We start from the raw sequence: 17,803 nt of genomic DNA on the forward strand, positions 1-17,803 counted from the left end.
ATAGAATAATAATAATAATTCAACATAACAGTACTAGTAGGCAAGGATGCCTCACTCAGCAGTCTTTTACACACAGATTCATCTCTACATAATACACAGGTGTGTGTGTGTGTGAGAGAGAGAGAGAGTGTGAGTGTGTGTGTGTGTGTGTGTGTGTGTGTGTGTGTGTGTGTGTGTGTGTGTGTGTGTGTGTGTGTGTGTGTGTGTGTTCAAGATAAAAACAAAGTGGTCTAGACTTAACTACATTGCGAGTACGTGTTTATATTGTGAATTACATTCATAGGAGATAAAAGTAACAGATCAGCTTAAGAGTTACGTAGTGCGAGTTACCCGAATATGGACAGTAAATTTGAGTCCGTTTAAGATATATGATCACACAAAGTAATAAAAGCACATCTTTATGGTGTATATACAGTACTTCCACCAGAAGGAACTAGTGACGCTACACTGACAATGGTTACATTATGTTTACATGCACCCTTATTATGTGATTAAAGGCAGTACAGAGATTAAGTTAAGAGCTCACATAAACAGAATACTGTGATTATGGTAATAATTACAGTCACCATAATCAGAGTAAAATATGTGGAGTACTGTGATTTTAAATGATATCATACAGGCATGCATACGCTTTAATTGCACTTCTTTTAATTTAAACATTTTGATGTGTTAGTCCTGCAGACAGATGTGTACTTTACTAATGGCCACAAAAAACCCTCTAATGGAGACATTTTTAGACATTTCAGAAAAAAAAGGTAGGCCAGGTATCCTAGAACTGACAAACTGTTAGCTGTTGCAGCAGGCAAGTGAAGATAGGCTAACACTAAATAGCAAAAAGGAAAAAAAAGTGGTAAAACAAGCACATTTCTTAATGAATAATCTAAATGTCATGTAAACATTAATCCCAGCTCTGTTAAAAAATGTGAAAACAGAACAAAAAACAAAACACACATATGTGTATACAATATGACATGACTATCTTTTTTTGTTTGAAGTTAATTAAAAATACATACAAATTCTATTCATATCAAAAAGAATTGAATGACATGCATTCAATTCTTTTTCTGCCTTTTTTATTGTGTTCTACGCAAGATGTTACAACCTTCAGGGAAATCCCGGAAAAAGAGCTGTTAATTGAGATGAGCTGTTGGTAGAAACATCACTGGAATGGACAGCAGAGAGGACAGTGTGACAAAGAGAACCACACACACACACACACCAGCCACTAGATCCATCTTACTCAACCACATCACCTACTGATAACACCTTGGAGAGGGAGAGAGAGAGAGAAAAGAGTAGGAGGAGAGAGAGCTGATATCTCATTAGTAAAGCGTAAGAGGACATTTCCATATGAATACAATCTCATCTTGTCATGCTTCAGGGCTGCCACAAACCTATGGATGAGATGAAAGTGTGTTCATGGGATATATATCATGCGCTGAAGCATACAGGTAACATCTTAGCTGTGTCATTGCTGTCAAACCCTTCTGAGCTCATGACCCAAATCAGCTCTCAGTACAGCAGTGACAGCATGGGCCATAAGTTGTGATGGCCAATTAGATTGCAGCACAACTTCACTTCACTCATTCCTACCTAAATCAACTTTACAGTATAAATCATACTCACATACTAACATCCAGAGAAAACTAAAATGACACAGAAAGAAGGACGGAGATAGAACGGGGGACGTGCTGATCCTCCATCATTCTGCTTTGGATGTGGTTGCTAGGCAGCGCTTAGACAGCTAACTATAGTTCGGGCCGTGGGGCAAAGGTGGTGTGTGTGTGCGTGTCTGTTGGGGGGCGGCCCCCCTGGCAGGCTGAGAGGATGCAGCTGTTCCACATCCCCAAATACCACCCCCCCACCCCACCCATTTCTCTCTTGCCTTGCTACTATTTACACCCTCCTCTCTCTCTCTACTATTAAAAGCTCATTTTTTCTTAAGATCCTCAAAAACAAGTGTTGATCATGTTGCCTAGCAACTTTTTTTTTTTTTTTTACAGAGCTAACACGCCCACTGATGATTTGTGTTTTAACTGAAGTTACATGGAGAACTGATCCAGAACATTCTACAGGTGCAGGTGATCACATAGAAAGTGCATACACTATAAACAATTATTTTCATGATTTATCACAACTTTTTTGCTTTTGTCAAATCAACTTAGATAATTAATGTGGTTCAGATAACATAATATTTTGAGTTTCTATTTATTAAACCAATCTCCTTCATTGTATTAACTCAAATTTTTTTTAAGGTAACTTACTTTCTTAAGTTAAAGCAACAATTTTTTTTTTACAGCGTGTATGCACAGTATGCAGCGACAAACCTTTCAGTATGATTTATTCATGTGTAGTATGAATACAATAAAGACAAACTACATCATCCATTTTAGCATGGTCATGTGATCTCCAACATCCTCTGTGCCGCTGTTCTCCGCTATTTTCAAATATGACAGCCCCTCTCCTGTGTATTTTCCCCAGTATTTTCACCTATGTTTTATGAATACTGCCATTTGACGTACTGCTTTTTGGATACTAGAAGTAGGCATATTCGGTTGCAGAAAGGGAGAATGTTGTGTACTTAAAATAATATTAAATAAGTAATACTTAAAATAATATTGGTGTGTAGAGTATACACAAATGTACTTGACTTCCTTTGATCTAGCGGAAAAGGAGTGAAAAGTAAATTCATAAATTTAAATGTTTGCAACCAACCACAAAGATTAACAAGAGGCCACACAGGGGTGAAGAGGAGGTTTTAAAACCAGATTGGGGGTCAGATTGACGAAGACTACAGTAAAGGAGGAGAAGAGTGTAAGAAAAACTACAAATAGTGTAGGAGAAGGCGTTAGGACGTCCAGCTATTGGACATGAATCACAGAGATTGATACCTACAACAGGAAGACTGGATTAACGAAATGTAATTGGAATTCCCGAAAACGAAGTAAAAAAAGACTGAGGGGTGAAGCTCTCTTCAAATGCTGCCTGTATTAAGTGTAAAGGACACTTGAAACCCTATCTAGGGACGATTAACAGCATAGAGAGCAGAGTTTGATTATAGAGCTCTTAGCTTAGTTGCTTTTAATCAATTAAATAAGTGTTTGTTACGATTGCCTCCTTTGGGACTACAAACTGAGCCTCAAAATTATGTAGAAATCTTTATGGTTTAGGCTAGATTTGATTTTACTAACTCTACCTGAATAATCATAGGATTAAAGGTGCAAGATAAAAAGACACACCAAGTAACAATCAATAATTTATGTTTTCACACATCAGCCAATTTGGCCACTAGATTTAAGTTACCAGCCATGCAGAATTTCTACTAGGCAAAATAAAATATCAGAAATAAACCATGTATAAAAAGTACTGCATAGATTTAAATTTATTATTAAAATCTGGTTTGGAATCAGTGAATGTCTTGTAGTTTTAATGCAGTCAATCATTGTTTGAGGATACCATCCTCCAAAATTCTCTGTAACTTCTCTTATATTAAAAAAAGCATTTATTTTATTGTAATTTCCAAATAATATATATTTTTTAAAAGGTTTATTTTTGGGCGTTTTTGCCTTTTATTAGGATAGGACAGTAGCTAGACAGGAAGTGAGGTGGGAGAGAGAAAGGGGGGACGGGATCGGGAAAGTCCACGAGCCAGGACTTGAACTCGGGTCGCCCGAAGCACAACTGCGCTACATGTCGGCGCACTTGCCCACGGGGCTATCGGCACCAACAATTTCCAAATAATATAAAAATGTATGTTTAATGGTAAGCGAGTTGAAGATTAGCGGTCAGACTGTCAATTCATAAAGTGTATTATCACAAAAGTCAGCAAACTGAATTCAGAGTATTGAAGCCACTCTTCTATTGACATCCATTCAAAAGTGGCCTCATCTTCTAGGTCTCCAGTCGCACACCGGACGAAGAGCGCCACATTTGAATCATACATCAGAAGTGTCATTCTGTACTCACTTTCCCAACTTCAAGGTAGCAGTCCAATACAGGCAAAAGTTCACTTAAAGAATAAACAAAGGGACACCAATGAGTTTGAATTTAGGTGTCTGCCATAAAACAAATTACTAATAAAGGCACTATAGTCAAACTATGGGTGTGTGTAGAAAAAAGGCCAAAAACTCCCCTATTTGCACTTTGTTTTGCTGAAGTTGAGGCTCCACGTTGGAGAACATTATTTATGAATCAACCTGCTAAATTTTCAAGTGAGTTGTCTGTAAAAAAGTGAACATTTTCTGAGATTGTGTTAGCCAATACTAACATATGATGCTTGATAAAGAGCTGTCTGAATTTTGGACGAATCAGATTTCACTGTGGCCGGAGCTACCCATAATAATGTCACAGAAGTAGAAACCAAGAAACCAATAAGCACCAAAATCTCTACTACCAAACTCCAGGATGTACTCAAATATCCCAATCTCTCTTAGCGAGGTGAGCTACGAGTCCAAATGCTCACTGTGCAGAAGAACATGTTGGGCCGCAGGTTCATAAGGGCTCCGCCATCAGTCAGTATTGCCCCGATGCATTGATTCAAAACCAAACGTCAAGTCGCAAGATTAAAATTCAACAGTCCTGTCAGAATGAGGGACTTTTAGTCCTTCCCTTGAGGCCACCACTGGTGGAGGACAAGGAAGACGACAAGGTCATTCTGAGCTCATTCTGATTAGTGTGTGAGTAGAGGGAGAGAGAGAGAGAGAGAGAGAGAGAGAGAGAGAGAGAGAGAGAGAGAGAGAGAGAGAGAGAGAGAGAGAGAGAGAGAGAGAGAGCTCTTAAAGAGTGGGAGCTGATTCATTATTCATAGTTCAGCCATCGTTTGTATTAGAACATCAGCTTGTAGCTACCGGCCACAAAAACTGGGTTACCTCCCCCGAGTACTGACAACAGGAGAAAGAGGAGGAGGAGGAGGAGGAGGAGGAGGAGGAGGAGGAGAAAGAGGGATGGAGAGGTGTAAGACAAGTTCAGAGGAGGTGAGGAGCAATGTGTCACTAACCTGCTTGAATTACAACCTCACACCTACCCAAGTGCCCTTCACAAACTGTGGCCAAGGTAAGGAGAAAGAGGAGAAACGCCATGAGAGAAAGAGAGCGATTTTTCTTGCTCGTCCTCAATCTGAAATCCCAGAGCTGTGCGAGTGAGTGAGTGAGTTTAGGACATGCTCGTATTCGTGGCGGCGTTCACTTCCCTTCCTCGGTTCTTTAGGACACACTGTACCAGGTTGCGTGCCAACGGATCTCGGGTACGCCGGTGATGATGTAGCTGTTCTGCTGGCCACAGGACAAGTCGATCAATGCAGTCAATATGATTTCATATGATCCGAATGTTTAATAAACAGCGGTCTGACGCAGGTGGGCGTTTAGTCACATGCTGTTACGGTACTGTGTTCAGGCTGAAAAAATGCCTCCCACTGCTCCCATAATGCTTCTATGTCTTTGTGTTTGGCATTAAATATGCATCTGCAGAGCAAACTCACATTACACAACACATTTATGATTTACTATTCATATATTCCCATTTCAGGGTCATAACTGTGAGGACGTAAATGAGGGTGAGGGAGGTATGGGTTAGCAGAGGGGATGAGCTTTCGGATTAAATATTCTTTAGTATTTGTGGTATAATGTTGGTTACTAAACAATAAATTTAACTTGAGGCACTTACAATGGAAGGGGGTAAACTTTTAAAAGCAGAAATGTAAAGCTAATAATTTTATAAAATCATTTACAGTACTTTAAAACGTGTGAACTATTTGAGGTGTAAAGCTGTTTAAATCATCATTTGTACAGTTGTTTTAGGGTTTATGGCTTGCCACGGTGACAAAGTTGTAAAACTGTATATAACTTTAGAAAAGGTTAGTAAGTGTTTTTTTTTTTTCACACATATTATTAATTTCTTGTGGCTATACTATTGAAAGTATTTGAACAGACTGGCCCCAGTCACTTCCATTTATAGTGCCTGACTGTAACCCAGATTTTTGCTCTTTTTTTTTTTTTTAACAAAATGAGGGCTTATTGAGGGCCATTTATGCTTAACCCAGACTATTCCTTTAAAATGCCCCATTATGCTTTTCTGAATATTACATTTTATGCAGTATGTAATACAGCTGTTTGTGAATGTATAAGGTCTGTGAAGTTTTAAAGATTATAGTGCCCAACAAATAAAGTTATTGCCTACTAATATTAATTGATTCTGAAATGCTGGAACGTGCCGTCAGCAATTTCAGTCTCACTTGCTCTTGCAAACCTACGTAACAATGTAACAAATTGGCATAATGTCAGCCAGTTGTCTTCATTGGCTGCATGTGAAAAACGTCTACTTTGACCCGCCCTCTGCTCATAAACACTGTAGTTGTAGAGTCCTGGAAGAGTTTGGTTCGTCTTGTAGATATGTCGAGAAGACGCTGTTTTCAGTGCTGCGAATCCACTTTGCGTGCACTTCAAAAGGATGAGTACCCGCGCTGGAATTGATACGGAAACCTGACGCCATCGTTCATATCACTGTGTATCAAGAGCTGAGAAAGCCTCTGGAGCTGAAATTCAGTTATGGTAATGGGCATTTTTTTTCTGACACACGCTGTAAACAGTACACCAATGACAACAGACAGGGCTATCTGACCAATTAGAGCAGAGTAGGCCCATGGAAAGGAGGGGTTTAGAGAGAATGACGCTGTGTCCGAAATCAAATACTTCCCTACAACATAGTATGTGAAAACTATCCACGGGAGAGGATTTATGAATGGAGGTGAAGTGACGCAACAGACGCTGGTAGGTCACTTGATAATGACAACATGGCGGATGCAGTACGTCCGGATTACATTTATACTACACACATTCATACTATAGAACATACTTTTTAAATATTCCCTAACATGCAATCGTCTATGATTTTCAAACTTAGCCAGCTATGAACTGCCTATATATAGCAATTGTGTGATCTAAAAATATGGCAAAAAGTATTTTATTTATATACACATGCACAAGACTTCACAGAACATCTTCAGTAAGCCTGACATCAGCATGTAATGACAGATCATATGAGGCAGGAACATCTGAAGTTGAGAGTTGATACAGCTGCTTGACTAAAATAATGTTTTTTTTTTTTTTTTAGCATTCCACTTGACACCACTCTTGGTGAGATTAAAATTCAAGCATATTTGGGAGAAACTCTACACTGTTTTGTTTGTGTGTGCGTGTGTGTGTGTGTGTGTCTGTGTGTGTGTTTTCCTTTTTTCCCAGCTTTTATCTACACCACCCCACTTTCAAGTCAAAAATTGACCATAAATGAACATCCTGACTTAGTGTGAGGCCACACTAGACACACAGAACCCAGTGATATATACAACAACCACAGAAGCAAAAGATCAAATGCTTATTATTGAAGTAATTCAGCCCACACACACACAGGCATAAATCAAACTTCCTCTCACACATGCTCTGTGCAACATGAAATAAACATCTGTTGCATTTGCCATGTGTGATCCATGCAACATTGCATAAAGTCTACACATGCACTGTGTCCCTCTCTGCCCAAGATCAAAGATTATTCCACTTCAAAATCTGTGATGTACAAAAGCACATATTTTCGAAAATGACTAGTCGTGGGTTATCTGATTGGGACTTCCAGCCCCCTCGGCAGACATTAAACATCACCACAGGGATACGTCAAATATAACAACTTTTAAAGTACCACCACTATAAAAGTGGAGCACTTGTTGGACAACTTGTCAACCATCCAGTGCATTCTCAATCCAAATATTCTCCATGTTTGAATGAGATGCATTTCAGATCTTCTAAGCTTTGTCATAATCATTTTAAAATGAACACGACAGAGTCAGGCAGAGATTGTATTTGCTCAATATAATGGAATTATACAACAAAACAAAAACAAAAAAAGGATTATGCTGTTCTTCAAAACCTTCCCAAAGACAAACACTGACTGGCGAGAGACTTCAGAACAGCAGAAACAAAATTACACAGTACTGCATTTTGCCAAACATTTATTTTCCTGTTAAAATGTAACTCATAATTTACATGTAATGCTGTAAAGACTACATATACAAGACTACAAAAAAAAAAAAAAAAAAATCTGATGTGACATCAGGAAAGCTTATTTGAACTGAAACACCTCTGATTTGTTTAGTAGAGAAAGCTAGCTTAACTCCACCTCCCTAAACAAACACACACCGGGGACAGATTCATGCACAGCTTTAAATGTCAGCAAAGATCTCATATGGAGGAGTGAGAATGTAAAACAGAAACCAGAGAAAGCAAAGACGGATACTAAAGATGTGCGTGGATTTAATCTTGACAACCAAGTGACCTTGCCATGGATCACCAAACAATAAAAGGTACAACAGGTGCAAAACATGAACAAATAGATGGGACACTGCTCAAATATTTACACACACAGCTTACACAATATTTAGACACCTCTCTAGACGTCACATTCTTTCATGATGGATGGATGGATGGATGGATGGATGGATGGATGGATGGATGGATGGATGGATGGATGGATGGATGGATGGATGGATGGATGGATGGATGGATGGATGGATGGATGGATGGATGGATGGATGGAAAACAAATAAATAAATCAGACTGACAGACAGACAGCTGGATGGATGGATGGATGAACAGATGGATGGATAAATAGAAGGATAGGATAGATAAGATAGATAAATCAGTTTACAATCAGATAATTGGTTTACTTTTTTCTAACCTTCTCTCTTTCTCTCTCTCAGAAAAAAGAAAAGATGAGGCAGAAAAGAAAGCGAGAAATAGTTGTGAGCTCTTTAACAATGACCTCATCTAGTGGAGTGGAAATTTCCTGGTAGGCATGGTGACAGCAGTAGCAGAACTGAGAACATTTAGCAAGATGAGAGAGACCGAGAGAAACAGACCCCAACTCACTGACACAGCATCACAGTGAATATCATTCTCCCCTCTCCCTCTCTCTCTCTCTCTCTCTCTCACACACACACTCACAACAGATGAAAACTCATACATCTCAGTGGTGTCACAGAGAGCACATTACAGAGATGTGCTTGTGTTGTTGTAGCCAGGTTTAAGCTACACTAGGCTGCAGTGCTCAGTGGAGTAGGTAGAGGGCACTGTGGAAAGAGAGCGAGAAGGAGAGAGAGAACAAGAAATGTATGTGGGTCACTCTCTGCACTAGTGATGTTTTTAGCCGTCTTAAAATACTGCACCGTCCCCACAGAGCTCTGACCCTTTCCCACTCACTCCACACACACCTTCACCACACGTTACACGTTACACCTTGCACACAGATATCTCTTACACACACACACACACCGTGGCACATCTTTATGGCACAGGCTCACTGTTGCGGGTAAGAGAGGGTGCACACTGCACATGTGTTGTGTGGGCTGTGTATTGCAGTGAAGAGAAAATGGATCTCTTCTAAATATGATGTTTGTGTAGATGAAATGGGCAGAATGTGAACTGGCCAGTCGCCAGAGTCTCAGCGACAGCCGTTTTCTCACAGTGCTCTAAAAATAAAAACGCCTTTATTTCAGATCTCACCAATCAGACACATCCTGCTCGATACAATCACATTTACACACACACACAAACACATACTATACACTATACACACAATATAAACATATACCTACTCAACACACATTGTCCCTTCAGTCACGATGTACTGTTTTGCCAAGCTTTCTCTGGTGCAGAATTTACAGCGAAAATATATTTATTTATTTAATAGTACTGTATTGTATTGTATTCATATTAGTTCTTTTTATCATTTTATGTATGCAGATTTTACGACTTCATATGAATATGCTACTGCACTGTAAAAAGTGATCAGTTGACAGGGAGGAAACCCATTGCCTTTAAATCATTAGATAAATAAACTTCATGCGTAATTGGAAAAAAATGTCACGTTTACATAACGGATTTTTTCAATTACGCTTGAGGATATTTACTTGATTTTAAGGCAATTGGTTTCCTCACTTTTTTTTTAAGTTAAGTCAACTGATCACTTTTTACAATCATATTCATATTATATGTTTATATAAATTTAACTAATAAAAGTATTAAAAAAGCTTATGAAAATTATGCATCAAATATCCATAAACTCACATTCAACACACCCACATATATACTCATCACGAGGTTTGGATGATTGACTAGTCGTTATGTATATTTGTTTATTGAATTTAATGAGTTTTTATAGATTTCTTATAGATATTTTTTAGCCATGATGCTTTAACTAGCATGGCATGCAGTTAGAGAGTTACAATAAAACGAAATGCTGTATTTTTTTCTGCTTTAAAGTAACACCACTACAGGCATACAATACATATTAAGACAAATGTATTTTGCCATTGTGTCACATCTCACACTGTTTCATAGCGTCCCACTATGAGTGTTGCATTTTAAGGCGGCATGTCAAGTTAAAAATAGTCCAGCTTGAGACTCTTGCATTCTGCTCCATTCTGTTGCACTCCATCTAGCTGTTTTTGCAGGCAAAAATATAAACTCTTACATAAACGCTCCTCAAGGAATATGTCCAAACGGGGTCAGGTAAGCCCAAACCCAATTATACAGGTTTTCTTAAGCCCAATTATTTGACTACTCGTTCAAGCAACAAGCCGACTAATGATGCTTCTTGTATGGAGTGCAAGAAGCTGATGTGAAAAGTGTTAACCAAGATCTGGATCGTTAAGCCTAATATAACGGTGTGAAGTTCATTCTTGATTAACGATGTTTTTGACACTAGTCTCCTTTCATATTTGCTGTCTGGCTGCTGATGAGTTCCTGTCAGTCTCTGCTCCACAGGTGTTGGCATTCCGCTGAGAGAAGTGGTGTGAAAGCCACTCTTGTTAGACAAAGTCAAATGCCACAAACGCAGCTTGACCAGTAAATTTAAGTCTGAGATGAATATGTTAGACCTGCTGATACACATGGGTACCATTCAAATCTGTGAACATTACCGAGAGGAGAGAGTTTTATATCTGGTTGAATGTAAACATACTATCTGTGGAAGGGAGCAACAGATAAGTGGATAGTTGATGAAGAGTTCTTTGTCTCCGAGTAAATGCACCTTCTGCTTAGCAGGTTGGCTGCATTGTTACTGTGTTACCACGGTAGCTGTGCATTTTACCATCACCAAGGATACCATATCCATGACAACCTCTACCCATCAAAAGATTCCATTCATAGCCCATAAGAAGACGGGTGTACTGTATGCATCAAATGAAGGAAGCTGTACTTGTGTCACTCTAACCTGCCTATAGTGAGCAACATTCGGTTTCTTGAAGTAAAAATCCAGTTCATTTTCTCCATAGCAAAATTATTTTTTAATGAAAATGTAATGTTTAAATGACAGACCTACCATCTCTGAGTCAAGAAGTCAATGCGTACATGTTTAATTCCTGAATTCCTCTAAAAACTACATTACCCATAATAGTGAGGAGAGCTAGCTTTACCAATGAAAGAAGTCACTGTAACCATGAAAATGATAACCTGGTTAAAACCCACTCACATTAAGCAGTGCAAATGATGTAATCAATTCAGTAAAAGCCCACTCCCATGAAGCATTGCAATTGACATAATTGAGTAGGTAAAAGCCCACTCCCATGAAGCATTGTAAACGACGTAATTGGGTCTCCTTACACTTTCCAACAAATTACATTTTTAAAATATTCAAAACTTATATAGACTATTATATATTATTTGCATGTGCTTTAATATTTTAAAATAAACTTTAAATATATTGTATTTTATACTTAAATAAAGGGCACTTCAAATTATTTATTAGGGGAATAACAATATTTCATATCACAATACAAAAATGCAACATGTATCGTGGATAGTGACAATCTGTATTGTGTATAGTTCACCCAGAATAAAAAATTACTGTATGAGAAATAATTCAAGTTTACAGAGTTTTAGTGTCAGTACTACATTAAACTACTAGCCTACATTTAATGTTGAATATAATGTATAATAATGCAATGGAGGTATATGTGTGGGTCCTGATGATGTAAAATGTCTAGTTACCAATAAAAAGTGGCCTACATTATTTTAAATATATCTAGTCAGTGCAAGCATATTCGTCTACAATAATTCTGTATTTTCAGCTTCAGAATCATGAATTCTGGTGTCATCATTTTCCTGTGCATTGGGTTACCAGCACCAAGTCCAAGCCTATTCATTTCCAACCCCAATGTAATACCAAATTTAGCATTTTAATCAACTACATTTTTTGTTAACCTTTTACCATATGTCTTGGAGTAGCGCAATAATATTGTATTGTGAGTTCAATATCGTGATATGTATCGAATCATGACATGAGGGTATCGTTTCACTACTATTATTTATAAAGTACAGTTATTTCTTAGATAGGTCATTCTCAAATTCTTCATAGGGTGCAGTTCATTGCCATACAATGAAATCTGTATCAGTTCATAAAATACATTTTAAATAAACCAAGGCTGCTGCAAATGTAAGCGCAATCACTGCTTGGCCATGAGCAGCATACCCTTAAAAGTGTGGACACATGCTTTCATTCATTTACAGGTTTCCATTATGTATTTTCCCGGTGAGGAACACAATGTAACTTCAGATCTCAAAGCTGATGGGTGGATGGATTAGTGTTACTCAGGCTACGGCATGAAGCTCTAAGAGGTCTGAGAACTCTTTCCACAGCCAGACATCCAGATTAACCACACACTCCATCGTTCTGCATTCATCCAAGCTGAATGTACTGTACATTGAGCACTGAAGCACACAGGCTGTTCTCAGGCTTACAGAGCTCCGCTCTCTCTATTCTAGTTTCAGCAATCTGCCCTTCAAGATCTTCAAAATCAAAATCGATAGCTTTGATGTAACGTAACTTTCTATAACGACTATAATTACAGCCATTACCATATCATCACTGCCACCTAACCACTTCCATCATCACCTTACCACAATATAATATGCTATCACATACTATCATCAATATCATGACTATCACAACCATTATTATTGTCACCACTACCGTCACATCACCACCACCATAACCATTGACATCCTCACCAGTCACCACTACCGTCAATCACCATCACAACCAACACTATCCTCGTTGCTACTATCATTGGCATTATCATCATCACCACTATCATTACCATCACAACCATTTTCATTCTCACCACTAACACCATCATCACATATTTAGTGGCGAAATCACCACTATCATCAACATTACCATCATCACATTATTACAACCACAATCATCCCCACCACCATTACCATTATCAATTAGTCACAACCAGTATTATCTTCACCGTTACATCACTGTCACAACCATCCTAAATACTACTATCATTGCCATAATCATCATCACCACCATCATTACTATCACATAACCACATCCCAACCATTTTCAACCTCACCACTAACTCTATCATATATCCACCATCATTAATATCAACATCACAATATTATCACTATTACCACCTCACATAACCATCAAAATCATCATCACCATCACAACCAATATATCCATACTCATCCACACTACAATTTCCATATTCATCAGTACTACCATCAGGAGCAGCACAAACATTATAATTATAAACATTATAATAATGACCAGCGTCATTGTCATTACTATCAAATCATCATGGTAATTTTTGACTTTGTGCTTACCAGGTTTGAGTTGGTTGCGTTGGAATCATCCTCAGGGAAAGGGATGTAGACAGCTAAGGCCACACAGTTTGCAAAAATAGTCATCAAAATTATGATTTCAAACGGTCTGAGGAGTCAGTGTTAAAGGAAATGACATCAGAGCTGGTGCATACACAAAACAAAAGGAGAATACACACACATACAATACAGTGTAAGAGTTAACATTGCACACGATAGTGTCTAAGGGTCCAGATCCACTATTGTCTTTTTTTCTCCATCCAAATCTTTTTCTTCACCATTAATAGCACGGCTGAGCTCGTCAAAAACCTGGCCTTCATCAAGACAACGATCTTCACCACCCCCCAACCCCCAACCCCCAACCCCCAACCCTTTTCCTCCCTCTCTCTCTTTTCACTGGCCAAATTGTTTGTTTAGCTTTCAGTTCTGCTGGAAATGCAATCAAACTGTGTCATCATTTGTTACAGGAATGGATTTCTCCGAGATGGGTGTTGAGTCGCATGGCACGTGTCCTGAGGAGAAACAGATGTGTTCTTGTTTTTCTGGATGTTTCTCTTGTATCTGCTGTCTGGGCCTTGAGTTATGGCTCTCTGTGGTTAGTTCAGAATTACAGAGCCATAGACCCTGTAACCCTTTTAGATAAACATGCTTGTAGATCAGTAGTTCAGGTCCCTAAGGGAGTAAAAACAGACCATTGTATGCAGACCCAAACTGAATTTTATCTTTAAAGCTCTTACAATGTTATAAATAACACTTCTATATATGAAAGCTGCTTGACTGTGCATTTAGTATGAATGTGCATGACCGAATGTGTGTTTGTAGGAGGGGTCAATATGCGTGAGCATTTATGTTTGAATGTGGGAGGGGTGAATATTTGTGTGTGTGTGTGTGTGTACGCATGGACCTGTTCAGCTTGTTGAGAGGAGCTGTTGGCATGGCAACAGAGCCAAAGACAGGAGAGATGGGCTCTGGAGTCTCTGGAGATACAGATCCAGTGAAGTGTGTGCAAGACTGAAGACAAATATGGATGGGACCGGCAAAAGATGAACTTTTATAAAATATCCCACAGAAACTAATGAGGGAAAATATTTCACTGTCTCCGCAGTTCAGCCGTTCCCTAATGCTGGTTTGTGAATTTATGAGGAAATCTTTGATGATGTGATCAGTTCTTGGCTGAAACTGTGAATGGGAGCTGGATCTCCTTTTCCTGATGAATGAAGCATTTTACTCAACCAATCAATCCTCATTAACATATTTTCCTGGTTGGGGGCCTATAGCTGTCTCTTGTGGGCAGAAATTATTACACAAAACTGTAAGAGAGAGGGGGAAAAAAAGAGAAAGGAAGCGAAGATAGGGGAAAAGGACAGGGGAACACGCTGTCCTACAGTCTCCAGTAAAAGGGCAGTTGAGGGGAGAATTTAAATGACTCAGAGATAATCTTGTTTTAACCCTTTTTGGAATTTGAAGAGGGAATCATATCTAAAGAGACCTATACACTATTACACAAAAACAATATAAAAGCAAAACACAACAAATTGTATCACCTGTAAGGTGTAATAAAGTGTCTATAACGCATCTGTAATACTAACAAGCAGATAATACAGCAATTAATAACCGCATACAGTGTATTCAAATGCACCTCTGTAAATTAATGTGAAAATGCATTTATGACTGAGATCATGACTAATTCTGAGACATTTTTCCTGAGGAGTTTATAAGCAGTGTGTATTTGTAACACTGACAAATAAAATGACATTCAGAAAACGACAGTATCCTCTGCTACCTGCTAAAGCAATCATCATAAACCCAATGTCAATGTGAGGCTTTTTTGGATGTTGCTCTGGGAGGAAAGTGTCTGCCAAGAATGCAAATGTATAAATTAAAGATAAAACAGAACCTTCATAAGTATTGGCTGCTCTCTGATGTGACATCAGTTTGAGCATCAGTTCACCAGCTTGTCATATTCATGTGCGCTCTTTCAAACTAAATATGTGGTCAGATGCAGTACAGATATACATATACACACTACTGTTCAAAGTTTGGGATCCGTACTTTTTTAAATAAAGGATTTAATACTTTAATTCAGCAAAGGATGCATTAAATTGATCAAAAGTCACAGGAAAGAATGTAACAAAGATGTCTATTTCAAATAAACGATGTTCTTTTGAACTTTCCAGTCATCAAAGAATCCCGAAAACAACCGTATCACAGTTTCCACCAAAAAACATTAAGCTGCACAACATTGATAATAATAAGAAATGTTTCTTGAGCAGCAAATAAGCATATCAGTCTTATTTAATAAGAATCACGTGACAATGATGACTGGCGTAATAATGCTGAAAATTCTGATTTGCCATCACAGGAATTAAGCACAATTTTAAAATTGAAAACAGTTATTATAGATTGCAATAGTATTTTAAAATACTGTTTTTACTACATTTTTGATTAAATAAAGGCACTTCTTTCAAAACACACTTTTTTACCGACCCTAAACCTTTGAACAGTAGTGTATTATTTCAGCAGGTCGGAGTTCAGAAAAGGATACTTCCATTCCACGATATTGATGCACGCCCTGCGGATGGGGTTTTTAAGAGTGAGGCAGAGAAGGGCTCGGGGTGGGCGTGTGGAGGCAGTGCTGGCCTGTTTCTTGGGTTTGGTGTAGTGCTGGCGTTTGCGCTGCGTGGAGCTCACGGTGGAGATCGGGGCTCCGGTGGTGCCCATCAGCTTGGCCTGCCGTGCCGCGTCGATGGCTGCCTGCCAGCTAAGGGGGGCGCCAGGGGTGGGAATGTGTTCAGGTGCAAGACCCAACACCCCACCCCCACCCCCCACACCCTCGTCCTCATTCAGACTGGGGACCGGAGCCAACGACGGACTGGAATAGTTGGAGCCTGTAAAGGAAGAGAAGGAAACAGTGAATGACAGAGCATGAGGGGCGTTAATGTAGCAGAAACACACACACAAAAAGAACTTCTACACAAAACACTAAGTTCTGTGAAGTTTTTGTCATATTATTATTATTATTTTTATCATACCTTGATTTAATTGGCAACTTTTCTAATGCCTTTTAGGGTAGATTTAAAAAGGTGAAATAATAATGATGATAATAAAATATTTTATTTATTTATCCTTGTCCCAGACCCAGATTAATTTTATAACAAAAAAGCCCACAGCCAGAAGGACAAGCGGTTATTAAAACAGCCATAAACAGTGTGCTTATCATATGCTGTACTTGTCCAATCTATGTTATTAACCTTGTGAATATGCAAATAAGACCATCAATCCATCCACAAATGGGTTTACAAACATACAGTGTGAAATCTCGAAGCCTGGGAACCCAAGATTTAATACCCTTGGTATTTATATTTTATATCCCCTGGGTAACCAATTTCTGGTGTGAAAAGCCAATCAATCAACAACGTTAATTGTTTTGTGGCATTCCAATTTAGTCATACTGGCCAATAGCAACAGAGTATTCATATGATATCACACTAAACATCACACATGGCAGCCCTGCAGGACTGTGTCTCATCTCCATGCAGTCCAAGAGCGTAAAATCCAAAGAGAACCACCATCAACCATCCTACTGAAGAGTGTGTGTGTGTGTGTGTGTGAGAGCAATGAGAGACAGAGTGAGATCACAGCAGTAAACCACAGAACTGACAATTTCTCCCATCCTGTACACTCCTTCTTCTCTCCTCTTACCTTTGTGATAAATGGTTAAGCCCACCGAATAAGCCAAAGTCTAGATTAGTTTAAAACATCATTTAAGAATGAGGTGAGTAACATGCATTACCTATAAGTAAGTTATTTGTAGGATAGTGCTAGAGGTGCAGAAATGACATATTTTAGCTTTAAATTAGATGTTTTTAGATAAGAGAAAGTGCTGGGTTTTGGTCATTATGATCAGTAAAGTATGTCTGAGAGTAAGAAAAGCACTGAAGGGCTGTTGTCTCTTATCAGACTGTTGAAATACAGGAAGCCAAAGTGGGTTTTTCTCAATGACATGCTGACTCTCCTAAAACGCTGTCTCTAATTACCGTAGTAATGCCATGCTCTGGTTAAAGTACTTTCAAAAGGAAGAATCTCAGTTACTCATTCTAAAGCACCCACATTCAATTCACTCTCTTGAGAGATACTCACAC

General features: G+C 38.7%; 1 protein-coding gene across 14 annotated transcripts in view; it reads right to left on the minus strand.

Annotated features, from left to right (window-relative positions):
- cacna1c (calcium channel, voltage-dependent, L type, alpha 1C subunit) overlaps nucleotides 1–17,803 on the minus strand; it is a 129,463-nt gene that overhangs the window by 72,076 nt on the left and 39,584 nt on the right. For all 14 annotated transcript variants that reach the window (XM_079868039.1, XM_079868043.1, XM_079868035.1 and 11 more), the window contains exons 2-3: nucleotides 16,207–16,549; nucleotides 13,665–13,770 (exon numbers count right to left, since the gene is read on the minus strand). In XM_079868039.1, coding sequence (XP_079724165.1) covers nucleotides 13,665–13,770; nucleotides 16,207–16,549 — 449 coding nt within the window. The remainder of the gene's footprint in view (nucleotides 1–13,664; nucleotides 13,771–16,206; nucleotides 16,550–17,803) is intronic.

This window comes from Squalius cephalus, assembly GCF_949319135.1.
Source record: "Squalius cephalus genome assembly, chromosome: 4".
NCBI classification, from domain to species: domain Eukaryota; kingdom Metazoa; phylum Chordata; class Actinopteri; order Cypriniformes; family Leuciscidae; genus Squalius; species Squalius cephalus.